Source organism: Mesocricetus auratus, unplaced genomic scaffold (genome assembly GCF_017639785.1).
Source record: "Mesocricetus auratus isolate SY011 unplaced genomic scaffold, BCM_Maur_2.0 Super-Scaffold_100025, whole genome shotgun sequence".
NCBI classification, from domain to species: Eukaryota; Metazoa; Chordata; class Mammalia; order Rodentia; family Cricetidae; genus Mesocricetus; species Mesocricetus auratus.
The window spans coordinates 8,683,518-8,697,379 of record NW_024429206.1 but is presented as its reverse complement, the minus strand read 5'-3'; the positions used below and the strand labels follow the sequence as shown (position 1 = coordinate 8,697,379).

At 48.3% G+C, this 13,862-nt stretch overlaps 1 protein-coding gene across 3 annotated transcripts in view; it reads right to left on the bottom strand.

The window, feature by feature from the left end:
- Positions 1-1,181: 1,181 nt before the first annotated feature.
- Positions 1,182-13,862, bottom strand: part of Vsig10 (V-set and immunoglobulin domain containing 10) — a 28,954-nt gene continuing 16,273 nt past the window's right edge. Inside the window, exons 4-9 of one of the 3 annotated variants that reach the window (XM_040731253.1) lie at positions 13,421-13,675; positions 10,006-10,299; positions 7,928-8,038; positions 7,013-7,028; positions 4,882-5,102; positions 1,182-3,450 (exon numbers count right to left, since the gene is read on the bottom strand). In XM_040731253.1, the coding sequence (XP_040587187.1) occupies positions 3,392-3,450; positions 4,882-5,102; positions 7,013-7,028; positions 7,928-8,038; positions 10,006-10,299; positions 13,421-13,675 (956 nt within the window). In that variant the 3' untranslated portion in view covers positions 1,182-3,391. The remainder of the gene's footprint in view (positions 3,451-4,881; positions 5,103-7,012; positions 7,029-7,927; positions 8,039-10,005; positions 10,300-13,420; positions 13,676-13,862) is intronic. The other 2 variants (XM_040731255.1, XM_040731254.1) reach the window with 2 other exon arrangements.

Here is a 13,862-nt window from a genome sequence, read left to right as displayed (position 1 = left end):
TCTGCCTCTGCCTCCCGAGTGCTAGGATTAAAGGCGTGCGCCACCACCGCCCGGCCTAGACTCATCTCATTTTTCCATCTCTCTTCCCACTTCTTTCTAACCTGCCTTGTTTCCCCCACCTCTGTCATTTCCGTTTCAGTGTTCATGGGCAGGAGGATACATCCGTGTGGAGGCCAAAGGTACTGTCTGTAGTTGGTGTTAGTTTTTATTCTGTGTTTGGTGTTTACCTGCATGTGTTTGTACACATGCATGCCTGGAGTCCAAGGAGGCCAGAAGAGGACATTGGATTCCCTGGAACTGATCAGCAGATGTTGTGAGCTGTCATGTGGGTGCTGGGAATTGAACCCAGATCCTCTCGCAGAGCAGCAGCTGCTCTCAGCTACTAAGCCATCTCTCCTGCTCCCTCTCTATTCTTTCTCTCTCAAATGTCCATTCCCTGGTGTCTTCAGGTTCTCGTGTTTTAATGTTACGTTGTTGTAACCGTTTCTGTTTTGAGGTGCTAGAGACTGAGCCCAGGACCTCCCGCAGGTAAGCTATCAGTGAGCCACACCCTTCCTTATATTTAGCATTCACTTGCACAAGTCATGGAAGGTAAAGTGGTAAGAATGACAAAACTAAACTAACTTTCTCCAGCTCTTCCCCAATCGTCTTTTGTTACTTGGGTTTCCTTTTTTTTTAAACATTCATTTACTCTGTGTGTGCACGGCTGGATGTGAGATCCCATGGGGGTGCACGGGGACGTAAGAGAACAACTTTGGGGAATAGGTTCTCTCCTACCTGTGGGTCCAAGATTGAACACAGGTCTGTCATGCTTTATGGGTTGAGTCATATCTTGCTAGCCCTGTTTGATTTTTAGTGACAAGGTCTCATTCTGTACCCTAGGCTGGACTCAAGCTCATAGCAGTCCTGCCTCAGCTTCCTGAGTGCAGGAATTACAGGCATAACTCTCCACCCCCCAATTCTTTACATTTACTCATCAGGTATAAATCAAGATCACTGCCAGGTGGTGGCGTCCCAAGCCTTTAAACCCATCACTTGGGAGGCAGAAGCAGGTGAATCTATATGAATCCAAGGCCAGCCTGGTCTACAGATCGAGATCCAGGACAGGCTCCAAAAGCTACACAAAGATACCCTGTCTCAAAAAACCAAAAAGAAATAAAGAAATCAAGATCACTGAGGTATATGCTTAAAAAATAACTTTTATTCCAAAATCTTTAAAAAATTCACAACTTCATAACTAATTTCTCCTCTCAAATGGTAAGGTCGATCACACAGAGCTACCTGCAGTCAGTCTCTTAGCAGCAGCTGGCCGCCAGCCCTGTGTTGAGAAACTGAATTGGCACTAAATGTACAAAGTTGTACCCTTGAGGATGACACGTGTGTGCTTCTACAGGGTTGCAGAGCCGCTTTCCCGTGTCTGCTGGGCTTGCAGAGCCCCTCTCCCGTGTCTACAGGGTTGCAGAACCCCTCTCCCGTGTCTGCTGGGCTTGAGGGAAATCAATGTGATGAAAACAACCCTGGAGTGTTTTTCCCCCCTGGTCCTCACAAGGGGATTTCAAGAGTTAACTGATACATGCAGATAAGCCTTTTTTTAAAGATCAATGCACAAATTGGACTTCCCATACAAAGTCTGTAACCATCGTCCATATGCCGTGAGATCTGGGTATGAACTGAGTTAAGGGAACAAAGGGGATGAGGGCTCCAATTTTTCACAAATCCAACATGAAGCCCTTTAGTGCCTGGGCTCTCAACTGATGTGCTATTTTATAAATGTGCATTCAGGCTGATAAAAGTGACAGTGATAACTGGTCAGGGTTTCAGAACAGCATTTGGCACCAAGCCCTTGGAGCTCCCATCTGCTGGTGGAAAAACCCTCAAATATTTCAAACATTTCCTATTGCCAGGTGTGTGCAGAAGAGGAAGCTGTGGGAAGCACCGAGTGATCTCCAAACATTCACCATGTTCCCAGCTATGACTTCCTCTCCACCTAGCTTCTCCCCAGTTAGAGTTGCCTCTGAGTCACAGATAACTCAGGAACTCTGTCATCAAGCCTCAAAGGAGAGGCCAGCTCCCAGGACTGATGGCAGCCTGAGTATCCCACTGTGAAATGACAGAGACTGGAGTGGTCCAGTGTATGAGGTACCACTAAGTCAGAGAACTACTTCACTGCTGTTCCCAAGGGCTCAAATTCACAGCCACCTGAACTTCCTGGAGCTCACAAGGAGCCATATTGGCAGTGGTTTCTTCAGTTCAGTGCCTGCATTCAAAGAGAACAGTCATCCCTTAGAGCCCTGCACCTTGTCCTGTCTGAGCACAAGTCGAGAGTGCAAATTCCAAGTCAGATTTTCATGGCTAGCACACACCTATTGCACCTTTAGAAGATCCCTGACTTCAGAATAATTAGATGAAATTTAAAAGAAAAATCCCCAGCACTTAGCTGTTCCAACTTAAACTCATCACCCACCTTTCTCTTTTGAAGCTTACTGTTCTTGATGAGCACATCCAGTAAGTAGGAAGGAAACACATATTCCTATTTCTAAGACACAGAAAATGAGGCCAAGTGGACTGTCTGTCCAGTTCATCCAGGGAATCTGCTAGAAATGTTTCCCTTGCCTCCTTGCACAGCACAGGAGACACGAGGAAAGAGGAGCCAGAAGTTGGCCTCAGGTCCATCATTTAGAAGGCTATTATAACCACACACAGGTCTGTAAACCATGACGCTATAAGGAAAGGTAATCCTTTTCTAGGGTAAAAGAGAATGGCTGGGGTGGGCAGAGTAGACTCGGTCTACAAAGAGGGCCCCTACAGCAGCTCTATTGAGCACCGCCCTAGACACCTTTACACCCTAAACTACCTCCTCCTTTGCTCAGGAACTTGGAAAGTGGTGCTGTTTCATGCTTATTCTAGATGGGGAAACAGAGGCAAAGCAACAAGAAAGAAGTCTCAATGTCTGACTTCTCAGGTCCAACCAAACTGCCTCCCCTCTCCCTGGAAGGGGCCTGGTTCCTTACCTCAACAGTGATGAAAAGCCCCACCTCCATGCCCCTTCCTGTTTAGCAAGCTTGCTGCAAACCATGACTACAGAATAGCGGCACAGTGCACAGATATCAAGTGAGTGCCCCCCCAAAAAAAACAATCAGTGTCACAGTAAATCAACATGGACAGAGCCAGGTGTCACACAAAGTGGCACCTCGTACACCACCGTAGCTTTGCCCTGTACCCACTGCTCCTTCCCAGTGCACTTCACGCGGCCGAGGCAACTCACACCAAATGAAGATGTGAGGGGAGACGACTGTCTGTGCCAGGAACCCCAGCTGTCACTAATGCAAGTTCCCGGGCAGGGCAGTCAAAACGGAATGAACTTGCAAAACCCGTTGACAGTGGACTATCTTCATCCAACTGGCTTGTCTTCCTCTTCAACAATGTCACTTTGCTGTTCATCACTGTCATCTGTTCAGGGGTAAAAGAGATGGAACCGAATGATTTCAACAGCAGGGAAGGTTTTCACCGCCTGTTTCCTGTCACCTTGGTGATTTCTGAGTCACAGAATTGGATTTCATGGAGGAGGTAGTCCAGGGTGTATAACAATTTCCTTTGTTCTGTTTTGTTTGAGACAGGGTCTCATGTAGCCCAGGCTGGCCCCAAACTCACTATGTGGCCAAGGATAACTCAACTTTTGATCCTCCTGCCTCCACTTCCCAAGTGCTGGTTTGCACCACCACACTCAGAAGTCATCTGTTCTCTGAATTCAGAATCTAGATATGCCTGATGCTTATCACCCATCATACTCCTGACTCGAGCAGAAATGCTCTCTCCTCTCTACTTCATTCAAACTCAACTGCCCCCCTACACCTACCTCAGAGCCACCTCTTCCACAGACCTGACCCTGAGCGAAGCACCCCTCCCAGCTCTTGCCTTCTTTCAAGGTCTCAAGATTTTTGTTGGTTTGTTTTTCAGACAGGGTCTCATTATGTAGCCCTGGCTGTCCTGGAACTCCATCTGTAGACCAGGCTGCCTTGAACTCATAGAGATCCGCCTGCCTCTGCCTCCTGAGTGCTGGCATTAAAGGTGTGAGCCACCAACGCCTGGCTACACACAGTTCTCCTTGGACTCTCTCAGCACTGGATAAATATTACTTCCGTATTAATCACCCCCAACACACACGTTTTCATGCACTTAGCCTGCTGCCTCTTAGCAAGCTCACAGACAATACAGTGCTTTCTTTCCTGTTCAACAGTCCCTGTACTGGGTCCTCCCCACATACTGTGTCGGGTGATTTCTTCTCTGCGCTGGTAGCTAACACAAGTTGATTATCTTGCCTGAAATGCTTGGGACCAGAAGCAGTGTGGACTTTAGACTGTGGGTAATTTCTATGTACAAAATGAAGAGCTATGGGGTGGGACCCAAGTCTAAACCTGAACTCTAAGTTTATCTCATAGTTTCCTTAAAATAAGTCATTGCGAAAATATTGATATTATTGTTTATTTATTTAGTAGGGGTGGATGGAGGTGAGAGGGCAACTTTGGGGAGTAAATCCACTCTTTCCACCAGAGTCTGAACTCAGGTCACCGAGGCTTGGCAGCAAGAACCTTTACCAGTTTAGCCACCTTTGTATACAATGCCAGCACCATTTTATATAATATTTTAAATAATCTCAGGCATGAAACAAAGTTCAAATACATTGGTGCACTGATTGACACTGAAGTGTTTCGTATTTTGTTTTTTAGGATGGATCACTTAACCTAGCATGGAGTTTCAGGTTCTAGGCTAAACTTGAGCTAGCTAACTTCCTTAGGCTTTAGGAAATTGCCTCTACTCCTGAGACACCTCCCGGGGAGCTGATCACACGAATCTGACTGTCTCGAAGGCAGGCAAGCTTACCATGCAGCTCCTGGAATCCATTCCCCATGCGGTCTAAGTTCCCATTGACCAGCGCAGTGACTCTGTGAATGTGTCCATGCTTACGTATCTCTATGGGCAACTCCTCTCTCTCGTATGTCTCCTGCTCTACCTCGTCAACATCTTCCTTGTCCTCCTCCTCCTCCTCCTCGTCTTCCCCTTCAGAATCCACCAAAACCATGATGTCACCCATGTCCTGTCCCCTAATTTTCAAAGGAGAGAAAAAAATAATCAAGATGTCATCTATTTCAACTTGAGCCCCAATGAACAGACACCACCAGACTCCTTGTAATCCCTTTAAGACTATTCCTCAGTCAGCATGGCTTAGTCATGATAGTAAGGAAAAGATGTAGCTACAGATGGCTAAAGATGGTCGCCATGTCTTTTGTAGGGTGTTTGTTTACATGCTGTCCCTACTGTGTTGTCTCAGGCATCTATCACTGTATTTCTCAACACCAAGTACATATCAGTACTACATTCTGTGCCAGGGGTGTAGCTCAGTGGCTGGAGTACTTGCCTAGGATGTATGCATGGTGGAGCATGCCCGAAATTCCATCACTTGGGAGGCGGACACAGGAGGATCCAAAGTTCAAAGTCATCTTTGGTTACCACAGTGAATTTGAAAGAAGCCAGCCCAAGATACCTATGAACCTGTCTCCAAAGGAAGTGGGGGGTATAAAAATAAAAACAAAGCTTCTTTCCTAAAATGCTCTTATTTCTGTCTCACTCCTGGAGATCTCTCCTAATCCTTGGGTAAGGTCTTCTCCTCTCCACCTGCATCTGGGCTCACCACTGCCATAGCCTGCCTTGCCTAGCTACATACTTCCTATAGAGTGATGCATTTCACCCACTGACCACACGCCCAGGAGCACGGTGTCCACAATTCACCCCCCCCCACACACACACCCCTCTGAGACCGATGGAGTGGATGAAGCCGCAAAGGATCAGGAGTACTCCACACACAGAATTTGGGAACAGCCCTGGGGCCCAGGGCCATGGTTCCAAAGCCACTTCCTACAATGCCACACTGGTGTCCCCCATGAATAAGACTGGGAATGACAGCCGGGCGGTGGTGGCACATGCCTTTAATCCCAGCACTCGGGAGGCAGAGGCAGGCGGATCTCTGTGAGTTTGAGGCCAGGCTGGACTGACAGCCTCCAAAACAATACAAAGAAACCCTGTCTCGTAAAAAACCAAAAAAAAAAAAAAAAAAAAAGACTGGGAATGACAAATTTGCCTGGACAATGGCCCTCAACAGTAGAGTGGCAAAGGGAATGGTTTCCCATGAAAGACAGTTCTAGAACAATAAGACTCCTTTGTGAGGAATGAGGAAAAAAAGGAAATACTTCCTACAATCCACAAAGAAGAATTCTTTCTACTGCCCAGCACCACCTTGGGAAATGAAATATACAAATTCCATCTGTTTACTTTCCTTCACTGAATTTTCATGTGAGGGTGGGTACTTGCGCACATGTTTAGACTTGTCTTCCAACACATTCCATGGGCCTAAGATTCCATCTTCCTTTTGCTCTTTTTAGAAAATGAAATAAAGCAAACGCCTGAGTGACCTGGCTCTCCATGCCCAGTCCATAGGTTCCCACTGGAAAGAAGCACAGGACTCTGGAATCCATGAGACCTGGGCCAGGAGACAGACCCACCATTTGCTTCTGGGGTCACCAGTAGATCCTAATCCCTCCATTGGGTCTCTCCACCTTCTCATCAGTAAAACAGACACAAGCACACACCCACCAAAGGAGTCATCAAGATGGAGGGTTTCCCACAATGCCTCGGGAGACTCCTAGTCCAGGGTCAGGGACACGGTTGGTCCCATCAGAGTAACTATTATTATTATAATATTATTTTGGGGTTTTTTTTGTTTTTGTGTGTGTGTGTGTGTGTGTGTGTGTGTGTGTGTGTGTTTTTTGAGACAGGGTTTCTCTGTGTAACAGCCCTAGCTGTCCTGGAACTAGCTCTGTAAACCAGGATGACCTCGAATTCACTATGACCTGCCTGCCTCTGCCTCCTGAGTGCTCCTATTAAAGGCATGCGCCACCAATGTCCAGCCAGAGTAACTATCATTGTTCTTTTGAAAGTGAGTCCCAAGACCACTCACCTGAAAGTGTTCCCTGCTGAAAGAGAAAGAAAACAAAAGTCAGCATCAGGCACATCACTTCAGTCTTGTTAGAGTTTTTGATCAAACCAGCGATGACTGAGAAGATGACCCAAGAGCATGAGGACCTAAGATCAAATGCAGAAGCCTAAGCAGACAGGCGTGGTCTTATGTACCTAGACCCCCAACACTGCTGGGGAGACACAGGTAGAGCCTAGGAGTTTGCTGGCCAGCCAGCCTAGCCAAAGGAGTGAGCCAGTACAAGGAACCTCTGTCTCAAGCCAGGAAGGCAGAATGATAGGGGAAGCCACCCAAGGTCCTGCTCTGGCCTCTGCATGGGCACTCACACCCACACATTCCTGTGCATACAACACACACATACACACACAGAGAGAGAGAGACAGAGAGAGAGACAGAGAGAGAGACAGAGAGACAGAGAGACAGAGAGAGAGAGAGAGAGAAACAGTAAATCCGTAATTAAAGACTTTAAAAAACTAACATGGACAAAAGATGAACAACTAAGAACATTCATTCAAAATGCTTAGGGATGGTACTTAGGGGCCTCATTATTGCACACATTGTTCCAATGAAGCATTCATAGGTGGAAGCTGGGCATAGAGTTTTCCTCTACACATAGCATTTTAACTTTTTATGGGCATGAGTGTTTTGCCTGCATGTGTGTTTGTGCACCACATGCATGCCCAGTGTCCAAGGAGACCAAAAGAGGGCACCGGATCCCCTGATACTGAAGTCTCGGACAGTTGTGAACTGCAGCATGGGTGCTGGGAATCAAACCCTGGTCCTCTGGAAGAGCAGGCAGTGTGCTCTTAACTACTGAGCCATCTCTCCAGTCCCACCCATAGCTCCCCCACCACCACCACCCTGCCCCAAGCCTGAATGAGAAGCAGGGGCGCTTACCTTTCCAGCAGAACACAGGGCTATAATACAGCATGAGCCCCACAACAATGGCCAGTCCCAGCAGGAGGAGGCTCACCACCATCCCCACCATGCCCCCGATGTTCAGAGGCTCTGTAAAGAGATCACACTACGATCCGTTTCACTTGGTCATGCAAAACCTCCCTTCTTCAGCCCAAATCCACTTCTTGCTTCATCTTGGTTTCATGTCCATGTGACCACTCCGAGATCAACCTCAGGCAGAGAGGGTTTAGGGAGTCAAATGAAGCATGTAGCATGAAAGAACATTGTAAAATTAGGGGGCTTTGTGGGAACCAGACTTTGGGATGGTTTCCAAGGCCACAGTGAGTGAGAATAGGAGTTAGTGCCACAGTAAACAGGCTAATGGACGGGCCAGGACAGAGATTTCTGTTTGTTTTGGGGAACAGGGTTTCTCTGTGTAGTTCTGGCTGTCCTGGAACTCACTCTAGATGAAGCTGACCTCGAAATCACAGAGATCCACCTACCTTTGCCTTCTGGGTGCTAGGGTCAGAGGTGTGTGTCACCACTACCCTACCAGGACAGAGAATTTAGACACTGGTCACACACAGAGAAATGTGACATCTGGGTGCAGTGACACAGGCCTAAGGCAGGAGGATCCCAAACTGAAGCCTAGTCTAGTCTACAGAGGAGAGACTGGCCAAGGCTACATATTAGGACCCTGCTTCACAGGAAGAAGATACAGGAGAACAGCCTGATACTGTCTTGAGAGTGAACAAAGGCCTCCAGGACCTAGGGAGCTGGGTCAAACCCAGGCAAGGTGGGAGAGGCCAAAGGGAGGAAAGAAACTTGATCCAACCACACAATGGCCACAAAAATCAAGTCTGTCGGGAGAATGTTAAAACTTCAGAAGAAATTACAGAAGCAAGCCAGGCACGGTGGCAAATGCCTGTAATTGCGAGCACTCTAGCAATGACAATATAAAATCAAAATATCAATCAACCCTGAACAACACTGAAGGTGCCCTATGCCCTACAGTTTAAAACACTCATCCCAAATTAAAATATCTTGATTACTTTTGTCTGTGTGCTCACATGTGCTTCTGCATGCATGTTACAGCATGTGCGTGAAGGCCAGAGAACAACTTGAAGGAGTCAGAGCTCTCCTTCGCCCCGTGGGTCCTGGAGAACAAACTCAGACTTGGTAGCTACTCACTGAGCCTTCCTACCAGCCCACAAATTAATTCTCTGTGTAAATGAGACATGTGCATTCATCTCATTAGCAGGCTAGTTTGCTTTCCTATTTGATGGATGGTGAAAGTATATGTATATCCCAAGAAAGTTTTCCCAAAAATTGCTTTACAATTTATCATCAGTAAATGTTTGTGTATTTTGCGTCTCTTCATACCAAGAGCCCTAAAAAACTTCAGACAAAAAGTTGTGACTGAGACATGTTTAAACAGCAGCTCTGGTACATAGGAACACATCTTCTTTGCTCCCCCCCCCCCACCGTTCTTCCCTTCTTGGTTTTAGACAGTGTCTGCAGCCCAAACTCTCTGTGTAGCTGAGATGACCTTGAACTTCTGGTCCTCCTACCTCCTCCACCTTCTGAGTGCTGGGATTTCAGGCAGGTGTCACCATGTCCAGCTTGTGAGGTGAGGGAGATGGGACCCAGGGCTTTTATGTCTTAAGATATAAAAAATGTTAATAATGATTTCTAGAGCTCACCCGGTCCTCCACAGGGAGTTCCATATATGCTGTAAGTGGGATAGAAGAACTATGAATTCACTTTGCAGTTACAATTCACTAATTTCACTATATATGTGCGCAAGTGTGCATATACATGCATGCATATGTGTATATGTGTGTTCTAGAACATATTCTTTGTGGAGTAAGAGGAGTAATATTTTGTATCCTAGGCACATGTCAGTGCTTCCAGGATCGGACACTAATTTTCTTAGCCACCTTGTGAAGTCACGGGCAAATGAATGTACTATCTTCAGTCAGCCATGGCCTTCGTGAAGAGAGGCCCCAGACCTCCCCGCTCAACGGTGCCAGGCACTCCGAGGCTCTCAACTGTCGGGGGCCACCCTCAGCACCCACCTTGCACACTCAGCCAGATGTCTACTGCCTTCACCCCCACGAGGTTCTCAGCCCGGCAGAAGTAGAAGCCCTCATCCAGGTCCTGGGAACAGTTGTAGATGGTGAGGGAGGAGCCCTGGCCGTGCCGGGTGATCTGATAGTGGCTGCCGGGCTGGATGGCCGCCTCTGGCTCCGTGATGTTCCTCAGCCACTGGATCCTGGCAGGTGGGTTGGCGCCTGTCACTCGGCAAGTGAGCGTCACGTTGCCTCCCATAAAGCAAGTCTTCATGGGCTGAGAAGCAAGCGAGGGGCTCGCTGGGGGTCAGAAGAGGATAAACAGAGGCAAATGTTTCAGGAGACTCTAGCCATGGCCTAGCCTTTCCCAACGAAACAACCAAGGCTTGTAATTCCGACACCTTGCCTGTTCCCCCGGAATAAAGACTAGTAGATATTTACTGTACACAAGGTGCTGTATGCAAATGAACCCAATTCAGCCACAAAGAGCCTCAAGATTATTCCCATTCTGTAGAGAAGGAAACCGAGGCATAAAGAAAGCCAATTGACTTGCCCAGCCATACAAGTAAGAGATATGGCTAGGACACAAGGTGGCCTACTGTCCCACTTTTCCTAGGACTGAGAAGGCTTCTGGGTCATACGGCTTTCCATGCAACGCCAAAACAGCTCTGGGGGAAACCAAAGAGGCTGATGACCACGGACCCCGAGACCGAAGCAACAGGTTTTGTCGCCTGCCAGCTTACACATCTACGTTCAAGAGCACACAAGCCAGGTAGTGGTTCAGTGAGTTAGGGGGATTGCTGCCAAGCCTGAGGGTCTGAGCTGGACCCCTGGGATACATGTAGCAGAATAACGGACACCAGCAAGTTGTCCTCTGACCTCTGTGCTCACACTGTGGTACATGGACACACACACACACACACACAAAATGATACAAGTATGCAGGCCATGTTAAACGCTGACATACAGGCCACCAAGAAGACAGGGCAGCTGTTTCCTCCTGTTGATGTGACAAACTAACAAACTCAGTGGCTTAAAGCCGTGTTCTATGGCAGTGAAATGATTTTATGGGACTAAAAGTCAGGATGCTAACAGAGATGACTCCTTTCTTCATAGCTAGATGGTGCCTTTCCCTCCCTCTCTGTGGAGAACCCAGGCCTCCTTCTGGGTCATGAAGCCAACAACAGTGGCAAGCCTCATTGGTGTGTTAACATGCAGAGACACTCAGCTCCGAGTTTCAGAAATGGCTTGTTTTTTCTTAAGCAAGCCCCCACCCCCACCCCCTATGACTTTCCCCAGGCCCCAAACAGAGGTCATGCTTGTGACTAGACTTGACAAGGAAAGCACACGTTGCCTCTTGAAAACGTCACCCACAGAGTTCAAGAAATGGCTGAGTTAAGAGATATGCAGGTTAATTTTAATGTGAACTTTGACACAAGCTACAGTCACTGGAGAGGAGGGAGCCTCCATAAGACTGAGCCATAGGCAAGTCTGTAGGGCATTTTCTTAATTAATGATTGATGGGGGAGGGCCCAGATCATTGTGGGTAGCTCCATCCCTGGGCTGCTGGTCCTGGGGTCCATAAGAAAGCCATCTAAAGGCGGGCATTTGTGGCACATGCCTTTAATCCCAGCACTCGGGAGGCAGAGGCAGGCAGGTCTCTGTGAGTTCGAGGCCAGTGTGATCTACAGAGCGAGTTCCAGGACAGCCTCCAAAACAATACAGAGAAATCCTATCTCAAAAAAAGAAAGAAAGAAAGAAAAAAGGAAAGAAAGAAAGCAGGCTGAGCAAGCCATGGGGAGCAAGCCAGTGAGCAGCACCCTCCATGGCCTCTGCATCAGCTCCTGCCTCCAGGTTCCTGCCCTGCTTGAGTTCCTGTCCTGACTTCCTTCAGTGATGACAGTGATGTGGAAGTGTGAGCTGAATTAACCCTTTCTTTCCCAAGTATCTTTGGTCATAGTGTTCATCACAGCAATAGTCACCCTGACTAAGACAAGAGCATTATGTTCTTGAACAGGGCTGGGTTCCATACCCAACACCCACTATCTCTAACTCCAGTTCCAGGGGATCCAATGCCCTCCTCTGACCTCTGAGAGCACCAGGCACACACGTGTGCACAAGCATACATGCAGGTAAAACACCCATACACACAAAATATCACACACACTTGACCAGTATGGCACCTATACATGCAAAGAGTTTATCTGAGAGGACACACTGGGCAAGGACAGGGAGAAAGATGGCAAAAGATGTGGGGTGTGAGGAGGTCCACAAGTGAGGATGGACGCAGGGGCCTTCACACGATGGGTTGGCAAGGGTATAAGCTTGATTCTTCAACGAAGGGACCTGCAGGGTACTTTGAGATGTCTGCAGCAGAGAATGGCGGCTCTTGCCTGTGGTCCCCCTATTTTGGAGGTTGAGGCTGGAGGGCACTTGAGCCCAGAACACAGAACCAACCTACGGTAATCTAGCAAGCCCTTCTTTTTGGGGGGTGCAACAGGTGCTGGGCACAGAATCCACGGCCTCACTCAGGCTAAGCAAGGGCTCCTCTGCCCTCAGTCCTAGTTTCCTCTTTCATCTCTCAAGAGACAGGGTCTTGGGCTAGGGGCTCAGTGGGAGGACATCTTACTACCTGTGAAAGCTAGGGTTTCACCTCCATCATAAAACAGAACAAAACAAAAGAGAGCTTAATCATTCCCACCCCACCCCTGCTCCCCTTGGGTATGGGCTTCAGGTAGTGACTTGTTGCTAAAGGACAGAATGTTCTAGAAGGCAGACCAAGCAACCCCCTAGGCTAGGCCCTACAAAGGGTCACTCTTGCCTGGCTCAACCCCTCTTGTATCACTGGCTGTCAGGAAAGTGGGTGACCACATTGAGAGGAAGTGCTGACAATCCCATGGAGGGGGTCCCGTGTGGGGACGGGGGAGACAGCTTGCGTGGCATGTGAATGAGCCCCTGTAAAGTGTATCTTTTCCATAACTTTAGCACCCCAACTTCCGAGTCTTCTGGAGGAGACCCCGCACCATCACGTTCTTGACAAGAGAAATGTACCGTCCAGAAACCCTCAGGCAACAAATGGTATTGTTTAAAGCACCAAGTAGGGGTGAGGTGGGGGTAAAGAACCCTCAGTTACATAATAAAGAAGACAAACAGGCATCCTATTCATGCTGTGCACTGTCCCCTGCCAAGTGACTAGAAGGGAGGGAGCAGGCACACAGTCGGTGCTTGCCATGATGCAGAGCCTGAGTCAGGCATCTCTAAACTTGGAGGCACAAGGAGAGATGGCGCGTGTGCGGTGGTAGTGGGGGATTCCGGGCACTCCAACACCGAGCTTCTCTCACAGAACTATCATCAAACGATTCTTTGAGAAGAAAGGCAGACAGGTGAACCCCAACCCCAGGACAAAGCAAGCCAGACTCACAGATCTGTACCACACAGCTGGCTCCCGACTCTGGTCCCACTATGTGGCTCCCGAAGCATTTGAACTTCTTGCCCTCAGAGAGCTGTGACGGGCTCAGGGTTTGCAGCTTTGAATTCCCCAAGACTGTCCCTCCGGGTTCTTCAGTCCACAGGAAGGTTGGATCAGGGTAGCCCCCATCCCAATTACAGGTAAGTTCCAGGGTGGCTGATTTTGAAGACACCACCACTGAGCACTGAGGAGCTGAGGGAGGGGGCCCTGCAAAAGTGCAGAGGAAAAGAATGCTTCGTCTCAGACACTGAGTCAGACAGCAGGGCAATGTGTGTATGCATGAGCGCCTGAGTGCGTGTGTCTCTGAGAGCCATCAAGGCTAGCTAGTCTACTTTCAGAAAGCACCTGCTGGGCTGAGGAGTGCAGCTCAAATAGTACAGTGCTTGCCTAATGT